Source organism: Hydra vulgaris, chromosome 06, assembly GCF_038396675.1.
Source record: "Hydra vulgaris chromosome 06, alternate assembly HydraT2T_AEP".
NCBI lineage: Eukaryota > Metazoa > Cnidaria > Hydrozoa > Anthoathecata > Hydridae > Hydra > Hydra vulgaris.
Genome location: NC_088925.1, coordinates 39,814,873 through 39,833,761, shown reverse-complemented (window position 1 = coordinate 39,833,761; position 18,889 = coordinate 39,814,873). Strand labels below are relative to the sequence as shown.

Sequence of the window (18,889 nt, the reverse complement as noted above, 5' to 3'; positions counted from 1 at the left end):
TTAAACATTATGATGGCTTTCTTCAATAAAAGAAAGCAATCATTATGTTCAAGCATGGATTTTTTTGAAGTAATTGCAAAAGCATTCCTTTCCTAAAAAACAGTTTGAGGTATCAATTTTTGACATTAATCATATTTCAAGTGTATATTTTAAGTTTTTTGTAATCCCTATAAATATTCGGGAATATTGAAAATTATCTATGGACCACCATACGGTTCACTCATCATTTAGAAACAGAATTTAGACAGCAGTAAAAGTCAGTCATCTCTAAAAGCTTAAACATATTGTTGAATATAATCAAAATATGCAAATTTAAATATGCATTAATTATACAAGTATTATTATAAAATAATCAGAATACTTACCATTTAGGACCAAATGTTAAACTGGACATTTTTCTAAAACAAATTTAAAAAAATAATAATAATTTGGATCTAGAATTTATTCTGTAAATAAATCTACTATATACTTAAAGAAAAAAACTCAAATATAAAAAAATATAAATAAAATTGCTGTTTGCTATCAAACTTTAAATTCAAAATGAAACCTGTGTTTTATTAACTTTCTGTTTACGCTTAAATAAAACTAGATTTATATAATCCACTATAGAATCTAAAAACTTAAACAGAACTTACAAGAAACATTTTAGAAAAGTTGAAACATTTGAAAAAATATTTAATTCTACATACTCAGAAAGCAGAAATACAGTTTTGATTGGATATTCAACTTTTATGGTTTTAGTCACCATTTTTTTGCCAAAAAATAACAGCAAATAAAGATTAAATTTTAATTAAATATTTGTAAAAGTATGTCAGATTATGCTGTAGTAGGCTGTCATATCAGAACCAAGAAAAGACTTGCCATGAAATGCTTCCTAAGAAATCAAAAACAGCTATTTAGACTTCTAAAGTTAAACGACTGAACTGAATACTTTTAAACAAAAGCTTTTATGTGAAGTGAGCATAAAAAAATACAATTTTATGTAATTCATTCTAGAAATGATTCATTGTAGAATCCATACTAATGCATAATGTCTGTTCAATTATTTTATTTAGGTATACTTTGATGCAAATCAGTGGTAAAAACTAGAGAAGATGAAAACAAAAAATACTCACACTTAATGCAATTCCTACAATCTTTACCCATGTTACACCAAAATATAAACGGAGTGTATGAATCACTATTCACTACTGAGATTAATAAAAACTCAATAATGCAAGACTTAAATGCAAACTTTAGAAAATTAGAAAAAGTCATTATGCAAAAGAAAATGATAAACATCTTAAAAAGTAAAACAAGAATAAATGCTATTCTATGATAGAAACAAGGCAAAAATTCCCTGATTCTATAATGCTGTAAAGATGGTGCGATTTGGTCAACTCATTAAATGAATTGACAAAACAATTAAACAAAGCATTAGAAATTTACATATGATCAAAGTGGTTGTGAAAAACTACTTTGTTTAAATTTACTAGACCCATCATTACATCATACCATACATTTTAATGTAGCATGCCATGTGTGAATGCCATAAAAATTTTAATGTAGCATGTCATATGTGTGAACGCCATAATTTTAATGCAGCATGCCATGTGTGAATGCCATAGAAATTCTTGAGAAAGAATGTGTTTTAGTTCTTGATATGTTAATAACTGAAATTGTTGACTATGATGCATCTACAAGCTCATACTATAGAGTTGTTAGATTGCCTAAACATTATGACTTAGCTAACCATGCTTGAACTCTTATGCTTTCTAGGAATATCTACAAGATGGAAACAATTTTTAGCATATTATTATACAAGAAATTCTGTTAATAGACGTGTTTTAAAAAAACAATGTCCTAACTATAATAAACATACTAAAAAAAATTATTTCTGATATGGGTGCCACTGAGCAGACAATATGGAGATCTTTTAATATTAGCTGTATGAGAAATGATAATATATTCAGTTTAATCAAACATCCATGTGACTCAACTTGTACAATTGATTTTTTTTGCGGAGATATATGAAGAATACAAAAACAATCATGTAACAAAGATTTCACAATTACAGCTAAGATTTATTAAATATAAACTTGTATCATCAATTATAGATTCCAAACACCTGATTAAACTTGTAAACTTTCAATGAGGTATGAATTTAGGGTTTGCTTATAAACTTACATGTGAGCTTCTTGATGAAAAACATTTTGAAACAAAATGAAAGTATTAAGTGCAATATGTGTAATAATACTGCAAATGAAAAAAGTTGATTGTATATTACAACTGCTTATTTTATAGGAATTATTGGTTTACAGCATCACAAAATCCTGATCAGACTCATAGCATGAAAAATGACAAAATTTACAATAAAACAATACCTTTTTTAAAGGAAATCATAGATATTCTGTGGAATACATGTATTATGCCGAAGTGGAAAAAGATAATGGAAACCTTACTAAAATTTTTGTTAAACGAATTTTATTTTAACTAATAACTTTGCAAAAAAATACAACAACATTTTTTTAAGTTTTTAAAAAAAAAACATAAAAGTTTAGTTTTATTTTTGTTTAAAATACCATTATGTGTTTTATAATTATTTTTACTTAAATTTGTTCATGGTACAGGCTCATATGGCAAAAACACCCACCATTTTCCACATGTCAACTCTCAGAGTTTATAGGCTAAATAAATTCTACTAATGAGAAACATTTTAATAGCCAGATAATAATAGTAATCAATCCCAAAAAGTCTATTATTCCATAATTATGTTTATACATTACTGTTTAAACATTATGCATTAATGTTTTTTTCTTAACATATTTGCCTTAAAATGTAATGTTTATTTTATTTTGCAATTTATTTTTGCTTTGGTATTTTTGATAATTGTCTTTAAGTAAATCAAATTTGTCTTTAAATTCAATGATAACACATTCTATATATGTAACATTATTATCAAGACAGCTAGATTAGTGAAACCAAAAAAATTTATGCAAGATCTACATGCTCATCAAACTCTCATAAATTGAATTAAGGATATAATATGCAGTGATGGGCATAGTTAACTAATTTTTTAGTTAACTTTTAGTTAAACTACTTTTTTTTAGTTAAATGCAATAGTTAAACTAAATTTTGTTATTTAAGTTAAACTTTTAGTTTAACTAACTTTTTTCCTAGTTTAGTTGAAAAGGTTTAACTAAATTTTTATTAACTAAACTTTTTATATATCGCCAAATAAATCGTTCTATTTCTATGCACCACCCACCTGACCAAGGACTCCAAGGATTCTGTTATTACTATTTTTATGTATTTATTTATTTAGTGCATGAACTGGACTTTTCAACATCATTTCCGCTTGGTCTGCTAATATCATAAATTCAAACTGATAATCTAATAATCTGTTATTGTTATTGATAACATGAACAGCTTACTTGTGAACATGTGCTACAAAGATGTTAAACTAAAAAGTGATAAACCTGATGAAAAAAATTTTAGGGCTAATTGTCGATACTGTATCAATAAAACGGTTAGCGGAAACATAAATTCATCAACAAATTTTCTCGATCACGTCAGAGTAAGTACCATACAATTACAATTAATAAAAGTTATCTAATTTAGTACAATTAATAAAAAATAATACTTAAACTTAGTTTATTATTAGTTATTACTATAGTATTAGTAGTCTATAGTTAATACTAGTAATAGTAAAAAATAAAAATAAAAATACCAACGAATGACAACGATAGACTATATACTTACTTAATACTAGTACGAACAAATACAGGTACTGAGGCTACAGTATTTTTATTTTACACATTTTTTCCTTTTGCAGGCCAATCATTCTAAGGAATACCATAACTATGAGGCTTGTAAAGCTACGCGAGGACAGAAGCGACAAAACAATGATGACATTCATGATTATTCAGTTTCAGCCAAAAAATAAGCAACTGTCGATGCTGCTTTCAAGTTACCTTTATTGCCAGTGCCTAGGAAAAGTCAGAGTGAATTCGAACATCAGCTAGTGCTCATGCTAGCTGAAGATATGCAGCCGTTAGCTATGGTTGAACGAGGAGGATTTCAGAAATTTTGTAAATTGTTACTGCCACAGTATACACTGCCAAGTCGTAGAACTCTTGGCAGACGCGTTTGATCACTAGTGACTGAACTTTTTTTAATTTTTGAAATAAATTGATTCGTGCGCAAAAAAGTTGAATTTTAGTTAACTATTTCTAATTAGTTTAAGTTAACTACTTTTTATAAAAAGTTTGTAACTAAAAGTTTAACTACTTTTTTTTAGTTTTAGTTAGTAGTTTAGTTAAACTATAAAAAAAAGTTTGTGCCCATCACTGATAATATGTGCTTTCGTTTAGCACCACTTCACTCTATTGCCTTTCTCTTTGTTCTATATCGCTCTCCTTCATCTAAAGACTGCACTCTTTTTGATGTTATTTCTGATCATACTGACCAAGCCCTCTCTCTTTATCCATCAGCTAACATAGTTCTTGTCGGTGATTTTAATGCTCACCACTCTGAATGGCTTGGCTCTAGTGTCAGTGATTCTGCAGGCATTGAAGCCCACAACTTTTGCCTTTCCCAATCCCTAACTCAAATAGTCAACTTTCCAACTCGCTTTCCTGGCAACCCAAATCATTTACCTTCTCTACTCGACTTATGTCTTGATTTTGATCCTAGTCAGTGCTCAGTTTCTCCACATTCACCTTTAGGTGCTTCTGATCACAGTTTGATCTCTCTAAAACTAATATCTCATTCTTCTTCATCACCTGAATTCCCCTATTATTGAACCTCTTACAACTACAGTAAAGCTGACTGGGACTCTTTCCGTGATTTTCTTCGTGATGGCCCTTGCGTATCTTTTGTCTTCCTGTTGACAAATGTGCTTCTTACATAACTTCGTGGATTCAGGCTAGCATGGAATCTTTTGTTCCCTCTCAACGATTCCAGGTCAAGCCTCACTCTCCTCCATGGTTTTTCTCACACTGTGCTGCTGCGATTGCCAATCGAAACCGTTACTTACATATTTATCAGCAAAACAATTCTCCAGAAAACAGACGTCTGTTTATTACTGCTAGAAACAATTGTAAGTGTTCTCCGGAGCTGTCATCTATACTTTCAAAACTATTCAACAAGTGCTTATCAGAGTCTTGTTTTCCAGCCTGCTGGAAAGCGGCACCTGTTATCCCTATCTTCAAAAATTCTGGAGAGCAATCTGATTCGTCTAATTACCGTCCCATTAGTTTTCTTCCTATCATAAGCAAGGTTTTTGAATCTTTAATTAACAAAAACTTAATTTCTCATCTTGAATCTAATAACTTACTTTATGACCATCAATATGGATTTCGATCTTCTCGTTCTACAGCTGATTTGCTAACAGTAATAACTGATAGGTTTTATCATGCATTAGATAAAGGCGGAGAGGTTAAGGCCATTGCTCTTGACATTTCAAAAGCTTTTGATAAAGTTTGGCATGCTGGTCTTCTCCATAAGCTTTCTTCTTATGGTGTATCCGGCACCATCTTTAAGATTATTGAATCCTTCCTTTCCAATCGTAGTATAAAAGTTGTCCTCGATGGACAGCACTCTTCTTATTCTGTAACTTCAGGGGTTCCTCCAGGTTCTATCCTTGGCCCTATACTCTTTTTAATTTACATTACCCATCTTCCAGATATTCTCACATCTAAGGTGGCATTGTTTGCTGATTATACTACCATTTATTCTTGTCATGATAAGTAACCAACACTCTCTGATTACTTGGAGGGGGCATTTGAGCTTGAAAAGGATCTCACTTCTGCTACAGCATGGGGCTCATGGTGGCTGGTGAACTTTAATTCAGATAAAACTCAATTTTTTTCAGCTAATCGATATCGCAATAATTGAGATCTTCCTATATTTATGAACGGTGATGTACTCGATGAGTCATCTACTCTTCATCTTCTAGGATTAACTCTTCCTTCCAATTTTTATTGGTAATAATATATCAAATCAGTTGCAAAGTTAGCATCTGCTAAGGTTGCATCTCTTTATCAAGCTCGTCACTTTCTTATTTCGGATTCTATTCTCTATCTCTATAAATCTCAAATCCGGCCTTGTATGGAATACTGTTGCCATATCTGGGGCGGTTCTTCTGATGATGCCCTTTCTCTTTTAGAGAAGGTGCAAAAATGCATTGTAAACATAGTTAGACCTGCTCTTGCAGCCAACCTCCAACCATTATCACATCGTCGTAATCTTGCTTCTCTTTCTCTTTTCTATAAATACTATAATGGGTACTGCTCTAAAGAGCTAGTGTCTCTTGTGCCATCTACTAAAATTCATTCTCATGTTACTTGTCATTCAATTAAGTGTCATCCTTTTTCTGTGACTGTTCCTAAGTGCTCCAAAAACGTTTATTTGTCTAGTTTTTTTCTTCAAACATCAGCTCTTTGGAATTCACTTCCTTCATCTTGCTTTCCTGATTCATACAATTTGCAATCCTTTAAGTTGTCTGTCAATCGTTACCTTGCTCTACAATCTTCATCTTTTCTCTTTCAGTAACTTCCAACTTTAATTAGTGGCTGCTTGCAGCCTTGCTGGAAGCGAAGATGTTTAAAAATATATATATATATAAGACACCTTGAGGCAGATGAGGCTTCTTAGCTTTATCAAAGGCACCTTACCTAAGAAAATTTTTATAAAGCATGCAGGGACAGATACAGTAAATGATTGTGAGTTGCTGAATGACAAGTCAAGCGAGAATGAGTTTTGGTTGATGAAACTAGATATGATAACTCCTTTGAACAAAGACCATGATAGTATTTGTAGAAAAAAGAAAGAGACACAACCTTAGAACAGTGGGAGAGAGAATATAAACATATCCAACTACATTTGCAGTACATTTTTTAACCCTGTCTAGAAGAGAAAGAGCATTATTAGAAGAACCAGCCCAAATATCAAAACAGCATTCTAGACAGGGGTGAATAAGAGATTTGTAAAGGTGGAGAAAGCAGGAGTGAGATAATGATGAGCATGAAAATGAGAAGCAACCTTAGCAGATGCTAACTTAGCAATCGATTATATTTATGGTTTTCATGAGAAGTCAGTAGTGAACAACAATCCTAGAAGACAGAAAGAAGACAACTCAGTGAGAGGGTTGCTAGCTATATTATATTGCTATATTTTAATTTAGCAGTTCATATTTCAATTACAAGATCATCAACCTCCAATTGACATAAAAACTCACAGTAACAACTGTGTTTGTATTATGTAAACACAATTGTTATTGGTGAGATATTTTTTAATATCTCACCAGTAACAATTGCATGCTAAATAAAAAGGCTGCTGTTATGAGCCAATTTTAACATATAGTGACCTAACAAATGCCCTACTAACTAAAATAGCTCTGTGATATTTATTTTTTTTGTTTCGACTTGATTTTAGAATAATATTAAAATATCTTTAATAAAACTCTTTTTGATGGTAAATATAATTAAAATTTGTACAGTGTCTAAAAATTTTTTATTATTAAACCATACAATTCCTATTGGTTTGCAACATTCTAAACTGATACTTTTCTAGATTATCTGATTAATGATATGATCAGTGTAAGAGTCAGTTAATTCAATTATATCTGACATGAATACATTAATGTTTATTAAAAAAGACAATTTTGTATTAATCTTGGTAACAAAGCAATACGACAATTTAGGAAGTTAGCAGCCAACATACCGCACTAATACCCCCCTAAATTAAAAATTGAGGATTTTTTTTTTTTAAATACTTACTTTATGGTAAATATTGTTTGTTTTGCAAAAAAACACTGAATCTCTGCAATATTTCTGCTAAATTTCTCCATGACGGGGGTACCCCACCCACATTTTTTTCTTAGAACAACCCCTAAAGATATACCATGACATCATGGTGCATGATATAAAGAGAGGTTCTGCATTTAATGAAAAAAGTGAAATTGAAGCCAATGAAGAAAATTAAACTGATATTGACATGAAGGGTTTGTGTATTCTAATTAACTGAAATAAACAGAGGGAAACAAAAATCAGAAACAACATTGTACAAAAGCAAATTAGGCGCTTAGATAATCAAATAAACAAATAAAATAAAAGCAAAATAAATTGAACTGCCCTATTACCTAAGAAACAATGTGACTTATCTTTTAGAAACTTTAGACCTTATGGTAGAAGTTGTTTAATTGTTGTAATCATGCTCTATGACATATTTTATGCTAATTACTTTATGCTGTTGACAATAAGTTAAATAACTAAAAAGAATGTGTGAAGAAAACAAAGTTGATTGAAGATTGCAAAATTAAGAAATGACATTCAAAGTTTTCATATTACATAAAGGTTTTCACATTTTTTCATTTAAATAATATGTTGCAAATACTTAGCTAAAGACATTTTTCAAATCTGCGATACCTAAAATATTGCTAGTTAATGATACCTATAAAATTGCTAGTTTATGTTGATGATATTGTAAAGGTTTGCACAGTTAACACAAAAACTTTGTTAATAAGATCTCAAAAATAAGTTATGCAATATGTTTCTTGATTCTTTAAAAGTTTAATTAACAGTTTTAGCAAGAGCAAAAAAAAACACAGAAGATAAGAGACATTAAAGCTCTGAAATCAACACTTTAATGTAGTTTTGTGAAAACAACTTTCAAAATTTCATTTTTTTATTATATATTTTTTATTATACAAACATCAAAACTTGTTTTTTATACATTAACTGAGTATTATAATTATATTTATAATATTTTGTGCGATACAGTTTGAAATATTTTGATGAAGTTATTTAAACCACCCATTGAATAGCTATGGCTTGCGAGATAACATTTTTTTACATTGGACTGCAATTAGAGATTATTCCTCAGAAACTACCATTACATGTTAATTTATATTATACTAACTAAATTCTAATTTATTGAGTCAATAGTTAACAATAATAGTAATTAACAATAAAAATATTTAAAAAAAAACCAAATAAACTCAAATTGCAACTTAACTACATTTATAAAAATAATTCTGCACCTAATGTAAATTAAATTTTCTTATAAAAATTTATAAATATCAATATTGTCATATCTTTATATAATGCAATCTTCACAATGAAGAATTCACTTGAACTCAATTATATATAGTTTATTTATAACTATATTTACTTTAAATGTACTCTTCAAAATGCTGCAACAAAATGAAAACTTATTTTTAATAGAGTTGAATTCATTATAAGTATCATTACAAAAATTTAAAGTTTACAAGCTCTTTTACCATTTACATATTTAAATAAAGTTTTTTTTTATTTTATTGAAAAGTAAAAGCTTTTTTCTTAATGAAAAACTTTCAGTTTCAAAAAAAAATTTCTTTTAAATATCAAACAATGAATAAAATAATAATAATAAGTTTGTGGTAAAACTTGTAGACTTGTGGTACATTTATATTATTGTTTGGTGAAACCTTATATTGTCAATAGTTATTTTAATTGACACTATTTTAAATATAAATTTAATGCTCATTATACAAATGATGGAATTATAGTAACTATACTTTTGTGTTACTTATATGATGATTGTTCAATATTAGAGTTCCATGATATATCTAAAATGTGCTTATAACCTAAAATGTGATTTGAAACCTGTAATACTCCACAAAGAGTAAGATGTTAATATAATTTTAGTGCATTAAGCTAATTTTTCTTTTAAATAAAATATAATAGAATCACAAAATATGAGCCCTTGTTGCTTATTATTTTTATTATTATGTTGTTGTTTTTAGCATAACTTTATTTGTGATTTGTTCAAGTATTTTTAGTAGGGAGCATAAAATGATTTTTTTTTATAGAAAATTTATTTATTAGATTACGCAAAAAGCAAGTTATTATTTTTTAAATAAATATTTAAAATGAAATACTGGTATTTCTTTACAACTTATTTTTGATAAGAGCTTGATGAGCTTTGATAAGTTTTATTAAAAAGTTAAAGTTAATTATGTATAGAAGATATTTACAATTGAATGACATATTTAATTTAAACACAGAATGCATAGATTTGTTATTATTATTAATTGCTAAACCATTGAAATAGCCAGAGTTATTTAAAATTAAACTAAATTATTATGAAATTGCAAGCGTACTTGGTTGAATGTTTATGAGAATATAATTCAGATACATACAAAAAATTGAGTGCAATAATTGTATTAGTTTTTATAGAACTTCAAATTTAAATAAAACAGCACAAACACACTATAATAATCTTATTACCTTATATTTATTATTCTATTTTTTATTTATTTATTTTTCGAAAGAAGCACTCTTCGTGCAAAAGTTGTGTAGTTCTCTTTTTCTAAAAACGAAATACAAATGTAGACACGTAAATGATTGTAAAAAGTGTGACCATTTCTAAAACATTGCTTAAATAATGGTCGTGTTATAATCCTGCATGGAATAAACGTTCTAAACTAAAGCTCTTTGTCTCATCAAAATTTTTATGACAAAACTCAATTTTATTTACCGGAAATTATTATTAAAAAACTGCCTAAAATAATTAATAATAACTATAACTTATTGGTCGCTCCACGACTTTTTAGAGTAGTTTTGCTCAAATAAGTTCACCTGATCATTTTATATATATTTATTATAATAATATGTCAATTATTTTAAACCTAGTAAAAAGAACGTTACTTTAGCTAACTTTTATATTACAGCAAAAATACTTCAAATACTTCTGATAAAAAGTAGTTCAAGTATCTTATGATTATTTAAACTTATTAACTCATTATTAGTCGCACTAGAATAGGCGTTTTAAAAGTTAACAATTGGGATCGCATGGATTACTGATGATACTTTGAAACTATTAGGTTTATGAATCTGATTTATTTTAAATAAATTCGTTTATTTATAAATAAAAATTATTATTGCAAATTAGTTTTTGATTTTTTTTTTTTTTTTAAAGAAGTCGTGTGGCACAAGGCACCACTACTCGACGGTTACGACAGGCGCAGGCCTTATCACATGGGATCAACAGGACCACTTGACTTGGTTCTCCACTCCAAAAAGGGCCTCAACTTTTAGAGTCTTTCTTTTTTTTTTTTTTTTAAATCCTAAATGCAATGTCGAATACTAATATTCCACCCTTTCCGTCTGGAGTGTCTTTTTTAATGATGCGTGCTCTAATGATTTATATTTTTCTAATATAGATAATATATTTTTAGTTATATAAAATACATTCAAAATAATTATTCGGTTTAGTTTCAATGTTTTTCTTGCCTTTATATACAATAATTTGGCAAATGGCAAACGTCTTTTTTTAACGGAAAAAAAAACAAAAAAATATTTGGTAAAGTAAAGAAAAAAGAAAAAGAATAAAAAATGAGTATAAAGAAAAAACAGAAAAGGTGTTGAAAAAAGGAAGAAGACAAAAAAAAAAAAAAAAAAAAAAAATTTAAATAATCGAAAGTTCAATTATGAAATAATATATCAATTGAATCATGATCTGAAAAAACTACACTTATCAAACTTTGCATATAATGATGATGTAAGGTACTAAACCATTTTATGATGTATGGTACTATGTGTCATAGTACCTTACATCATCATTAAATAAATGATTTTCACATGGTCTGTAAAAATAACTTGTTTTTTGCACATGTGTTGTTTTTATTGACCACTTGAGATTTATTTCACATAGACTGTGTGAAAGTTTAAAAATTTAATGACACTGTGACATAGTGTCAGTGACGGATCCAGGGGGGATGCATCTCTCCCCCCCCCCCTCACCAGAATCTAAAAGTCCTAAAATATCTTAGAAATGGAGGACCTTTTTTTCCTTATTGCGAATCCCGTATTGTTGACTCTAACAATCCACTGATTCAGACTGCAAGTGCAGGTAGCGTTAACATTAAAATTATTGAACAAATAATTGCGCTTGGCTCTATGTCAAACGCATTTATTCTTTTAATAGTTTTAATGCAACGTCCCATCCCAAACAAGACGTCCCAGCCAACACATCACGTTAAGTCTCAACAACACATCGCGTTGAGTCAATGTCGGAACAGCATTGGCGTAACGCTTCTGACGTTGTTTTAACATTGGCCCAAAGTAGTTTGTTATGTGGGGTGTGTTAAAACGGATTGTTTGCCTTATAAAATAATCAGAAAAAGGTTATATACGAAGATTTTACAAAATGAAGATTTGCGAACCAGCATAAATATTATTACCAGGAAACACAAAAAACCGGTTTCGAAGATTGATGAATTTGATGATTTATGAAAAAACATCAGAAGGTATAAGAGGGATAAAACGCCAGAAGATATAAGAGGGATAAAACACCAGAAGATATAAGATGGATATAGAATAGCTTTAATGCAATATTAAGAGAAAAAAATATTCGCTCTTCCAAGCATTTGCGTTCAGGAATTTATATGAGACAGCTATAGATTTTTATTTTAATTTTTTTATTCTTTTATTTTTTCTCGATTATTTAAAGAATGAATTGCTACAATTTTACCAATCCAAACAACTTTTCCAAAAGAAAAGGGATATCGATCAGCAAGGTGCTTATCAATAGAAAAAAAAATTAATGGTACAAAAATTAATCTTGAGAAATATAATAATTATGTTAACTACCAAAACGGATGTTGAAGAGAAAAATTTATGTATTTTACTTTTTGCACTATTCTTAATTAGGAGAAGTTCCTGTATCTAATTTTTCAATTTATTGGGCCTAAATTTTTAATTTCTCATTACAAGGCCTTGGTTGGTGTAATCGATGAAAGTGATTAAACCACATCTCTACAATAATTAAAGACCACAGGGGGAAAAGGGTAGATGTCACATTTTCTAATTATTTGAGTTATGTCCCGTACTATATAAACATAAATCTGAAGGTTAGCAAAATAGTAAAATCCAACCCAAAAAAATGTTATGCTACACTTAGTGTCCCAAGAAATACTGTAAGAACAAACATAGCAACTTCCAATGACAAAATTTCATTTATCTCAAAAGTTAAAATGTGTGATATGTGCCTTATATACCCTGTAGTCTTCAATTAATTGCGATTGATGATTTGATTGATTTAAAAAATGATTGAAAATACTAAAGTCGTTTTTTAAGGTAACACCGTGTAGTTTGAAATGTTGAGGCTTTAGTTACAATGAATTTTTTTTTTAAATTTTACCACTTTTTTATCTAGATTCGCACTCTGAAAATTAGGTTAAACTCCATGACCAATAAATATTCATTAACCAATCATAAGACACATATATTTTATTGAAAAAAAATTTTGTATTAGGTTTGAAAAAAATAATTATTTTCTGGAATTTATCTTTTGTTATATCAAATTTTTAAGTAGATTAAACATTTTAAAATGTTTTTCAAAATGGTTTTAATCAAACCAGAGATTTTTGAAAAAGTTTTTCTTTTTTGTTTTCCTGATTACAGTTCAGGTAGAATTTTACATCTTACTGGTTTTTTTCCTATTTAGATGCACCAGGTTTTGTTTTTGGAAAAGAGCGGACCTGCTCAAGCGTTTTACATGAAATAGATTTTGATCGAGAAAAGTCTGATTCCATGATTAGGAAATCGTTTTCTTGTACAGAAATATAGATCTGTTGTAAATTAATTGATGAATATTCAATTAATCTATAAACAATAGAGGATGCTGGATCTTTTTTGTTGGTTACACTTAAACTTAAATATTTATTATTGTGTAATATGTTTTAATTAAAAGATCAATCACCAGACACACAAAAACCTGCTACAATGTTTAAAGAAATAAAAGCCGATGGAAAACTTACCAATGTTTTCTGAACGTCATATATAGTGATTGGCATTCCTGGGATTCATAACATCTGATTAATTCAAACTGTAGTATTTTTTTAAGGGTCCAAACATACCAGTTTAATGGCTGAGGTTTATAACTGGAATGTTGAGAAAAAGTAACATTAATATACCATGTTCTTTAGCCAAAGTAGTTTCTACTTTGGCTGAGGAACAAGTTGCCAAAATAATTCAATACTGATAAAACTTTCATGGTTGTTTATTAGTGATAATTATATATGATTTAGACTTACGTAATTATTTTTCTTTTACGGAATCAATTCTCGGGGCCTGACGATTAGGCAAATTGTTTCTTCTTCTTAACCCCGGCAATCTGTATTATTTTCAAATATTTATTGCATTTATATATTTATAAGGAAAAACAGAAAAGCAAAAGAAAATTAAATGTGAATGAACACATTTTTAGACGCTAAAGATAAATCATTAATATACACTAGAAATAATAATAAGATGGATGCTTGGGGAACCCCGCAATTTATAAGGTTTTTAAGGTTTTATTTGTTTCGTAGGTTATGCATTATTTCTTGTTAGCCATGTAGCCTTTAAGCCAAAGTAAGTTTAGGTTGTTTACTGTATAGAGTTCTACTTTTTTATAAAGATATCATGATTTTTATAAAGATATCTTTTTTATAAAGATTTCATGGTTAACAGTGTCAAATACTTTGGATACACCAATGAAAACTGCTAATTTATAAGAATCTTTATTAAAAGTATGTGATATATGGTTTAATTACTGCATGGTCCGTGAAACGGTTTTTTTAAAACCTTACACTATATTAGCCGAATTATATTATTAATAAATATTAACAAATATATACAGATAATTTTCTGTTTATTGTTAAAAATGACATTAGTTCTGCTTAACCCCCCCCCCCTCCTTCCCCAATCTGATTATAAACGCATGTAAAGCATGTAAAATAAATTTGATACATCTTTGCCGTAGCTCCTAATAACTACTCACATAACTTTTCAAAATAAATTAGTAATTTATTTTAAAAAGTTATGTGAGTAGAGTCGATCTCACCCTCAGTCACACCAATCACGTGCCGGGAGGCCAAGATGCCAGAACATCCGTATTAAAAATAATGTTTATATAAATAACTATAAAATAAAAGTTTATAAGTTAAACCTTGTAAAGTCGATGATCTAACATGAGTGAGCGGAAAGTGTTATCCCTATTTTCAAAAATTCTGAAAAGCGATCTGATTTGTCTAATTACCATCCTATTAGTTTTCTACCTATCATAAGCAAGGTTTTTAAATCTTTAATTAACAAAAATTTAATCTCTCATCTTGAATCTAATAATTTACTTTCTTATTATCAGTATGGATTTTGATCTTTTTGTTCTACTGCTGATTTGCTAACAGTAATTACTGATAGGTTTTATTGTGCATTAGATAACGGTGGAGAGGTTAAGTCCATTGCTCTTGAAATTTCAAAAACTTTTGATAAAGTTTGGCATGCTCGTCTTCTCCATAAACTTTCTTTTTACGGTGTATCTAGTAACATCTTGAAGATTATTGAATCCTTTCTTTCCAATCGTAGTATAAAAGTTGTCCTCAATGGACAACACTCTTCTTCTTATTCTGTAACTTTAGGAGTAATTCAGATGAAACTAATTTAGATCTTCCTATACTTATGAATGATAATGCACTCGATGAGCCATCTATCTTTCATCTTCTAGGATTAACTCTTACTTCCAATCTTTATTGGAAACCGTAAATCAAATCCATTGCAAAAGTAGCATCTGCTAAGGTTGCATCTCTTTATCGTGCTCGACAATTTCTTACTCCAGATTCTATTCTCTATCTCTATAAATCTCAAATCCGGCCTTGTATGGAATACTGTTGCCATTTCTGGGGCGGATCTTCTAATGATGCCCTTTCTCTTTTAGACAAAGTGAAAAAACTCATTGTAAACATAGTTGGACCTGATCTTGCAGCCAACCTCCAACCATTATCACATCGTCGTAATGTTGCTTCTCTTTCTCTTTTCTACAAATACTATAATGGGCACTGCTCTAAAGACCTAGCGTCTCTTGTGCCATCTACTAAAATTCATTCTCGTGTTACTCGTCATTCAATTAGGTCTCATCCTTTTTCTGTGACTGTTCCTAAGTGCTCCAAAAACTCTTATTTGCCTAGTTTTTTTCCTCGAACATCAGTTTTGAAATTCATTTCCTTCATCTTGCTTTCCTGATTCATATAATTTGCAATCTTTCAAGTCGTCTGTCAATCGTTATCTTGCTCTACAATCTTTATCTTTTCTCTTCCAACTTTAATTGGTAACTTCCAACTCTAATTGGTGGTTGCTTGCAGTCTTGTTGGAAGCAAAGATGTTGAAAAAAAAAAGTAGAATGTCCAAGAAAGAGAAAATCCGTGGGAGCTCATCAGCAGATGAAAAGCACATAACACATAACAGGAGCACATAACAGCAGATGAAAAAAGGAAAAAAAAATGAAATAAGTATGTTTTTCAAATGAAAACCTTTTCCTCTCCTATTTAAACGAAAGATATAAATTTAATATCAGTTTTTCAATTAGTAGCACTCAAATAAATCTAAAAGTTTCTTAAACTTTTTAACTCATCAAAAATCTCTTTCTTTATGCAAATCAGTTTCTTCTCCTACTCCAGTTCTTTATAAAAATCTAGATAGTAATGCTAAAATATTGGTGCACAAATCACAGGAATGCAAGTGCAAGAACACCCCAGCTAGCACGCATACGTTGGCCAACGTCAGTGCAACGTCGGAAGCGTTAGGCAATTTTTTTAACTACGCTTTTTTTAAATCATTTTAATGATTTTTACAAACATATATATATATATATATATATAGAACTCAGAATGGTCCAATTACAAGAGGAAGTGGTAATAAAAGAATCAAAAAAGATTGAATCAAGAGACCAGGTGGTTGTGATAAGAAATCACACTAATTGTTGTTTAGAGAACACAGGTATAGAATACTCTATTTCCATTTTTGTGCTCATTTGAAACTAGTAGTTATACTCTAAATACCACTATTTTTAAATTTTTGATATGAATTCTATGTAATAGATTATTTTTCTAAGGTTTTTAAATCAAATTTCAACAGTCACAGGGTTCTTACATAAAATGGAATCATGAGTAAAATAATTTTTTAAGTACAAATGACGACAAAAATGTATATTTTAGGTGTTTACGTAACTTTTAAATAAGTTTATCTACATTATTTTAGAGAGTATAATTTATCAAGAACTTAAGGGTACCACAATTTACATGGGGGTCTGGAGTAAAATTGTACAGTTGCTATGTCCCTAGTAAACAACCGGGATTGATATTTGACTGGAGCTAGATTTGATAAAATATAATCAGGGCCAGGGCTGGGTTTGTGACTGCATTAAACATTTATATGTCCTAAAGTATATTTTTTTATTCAAAATTCATGTCATATATTGTATACATATATATATATATATATATATATATATATATATATATATATATATATATATATATATATATATATATATATATATATGTATATATATATATATATATATATGTATATATATATATGCATATTTAAACATCATTATGATCAACATGATCATCATAATCATTATTACCATCATCATCATTATCATCATCATCATCATCATCATCATCATCATCATCATCATCATCATCATCATCATCATCATCATCATCATCATCATCATCATCATCATCATCATCATCATCATCATCATCATCATCATCATCATCATCATCATCATTATCATCATCATCATCTTCTCTTTCTAAAAGTATTACACCTTATAAATACTAAAGTTTATATAAATATGAAAAGATATTGTATTCCAGTATCTAAATAAATAGCAAACATATATGTTTATATCCATACTATGTATGCATAAAGCACATCTCGGAAGCTTTTATTCCTTCTGGACTAAAAGTTTGGAAGCTTTTATTCCTACTCTTCAAGTCAAACCTCATTCTACTCCACATTTTTTATCATCTTAAGCAGTTGCTTTGTTAATCATTTATTTTATCTTTTTTGCAAGAACATCTCTCCTAAGAACAAATGTTCTTTTATTATTCCAAAAACCCGATATAAAAAGATCCCTTCTGATGTTAAGCTTTGTTATTCTTAGTTTACTAAATTTTGTATATTATATCAGATGTTAGGTTCTAGAGACTTTTGGTTAGTCTTTAACAATGTCATTAACTAAAGTAGTCTAAAATTTAATCTTATTAATTATATAATATCTACTATTTAATTTTTAAAAAGTGCTAAATAAGTGGTTTCAATTTTTCAAAACTCTAGAAAACGCTTTGACCTCTCTAACTATCCAACATTAGTCTTCACTCTGTTATTAGTTTCTTTATATAAAGGTTTTGAGATTATTAAATTATTTCTTACTAACTACAGTAATAAAGTTTTTCCTGAAGGTCTACACTTTTCTTTATTTCAAGTAGATTTAAGGGTACCACAAGGTAACTTGGGTACCCTTAAATCTTTGCTCCTGTATTGTTTCTTATCTAAAATATCAATTCATGAAAATTTAATATCTAAAGTGGCTCTATTTGTTGACGACTCAACTTTATACTCTCGTCTTGACAAAAAATCTTCACTTTTTGATTGCTTAGAACAAGCAGCTGATTTTTAATCTGATTTCTCTTCTGTAACAGCCTAAGGCTTGCTGTCGCTTATGGATTTAAATTCTGGACTTAAAATCTGCAATTTTTGTCTGCCAACAAAACTCATTTATTTACTGCAAAAAAATATTAAAACATGTTGGTATACCTATATTGATGAATAACAACCCTCTCATTTTCAGACAAAGTCTAAAAGCACATTGCAAATGTAATGCGGTCGTGGTGTAGTGGTAGAGCGCTTGCTTCATAAGCAACAGGTACCGAGTTCAATCCCCACCAAGTCCCTGGTAGTACCGCGCTCAATGTGTTTCTCTACGCAGCGGCCTTGGTTGTCAAGATTCGCGTTTCAGAATTATATAGTTGAGAAAGGGTTATAATCAGAATTAAGTAGTCTTTTCGTCTGTAGTGGCGTTTTCAGCCTTGGAG

At 29.3% G+C, this 18,889-nt stretch overlaps 1 protein-coding gene across 5 annotated transcripts in view; it reads right to left on the bottom strand.

Annotated features, from left to right (window-relative positions):
• Positions 1 to 10,481, bottom strand: part of LOC101238576 (GRB10-interacting GYF protein 2) — an 83,938-nt gene extending 73,457 nt beyond the window's left edge. For 4 of the 5 annotated variants that reach the window (XM_065800118.1, XM_065800116.1, XM_065800119.1 and 1 more), the window contains exons 1-2: positions 10,251 to 10,481; positions 366 to 398 (exon numbers count right to left, since the gene is read on the bottom strand). In XM_065800118.1, the coding sequence (XP_065656190.1) occupies positions 366 to 394 (29 nt within the window). In that variant the 5' untranslated portion in view covers positions 395 to 398; positions 10,251 to 10,481. The remainder of the gene's footprint in view (positions 1 to 365; positions 399 to 10,250) is intronic. The other variant, XM_065800121.1, reaches the window with a different exon arrangement.
• Between the last annotated feature and the right edge of the window lie 8,408 nt (positions 10,482 to 18,889).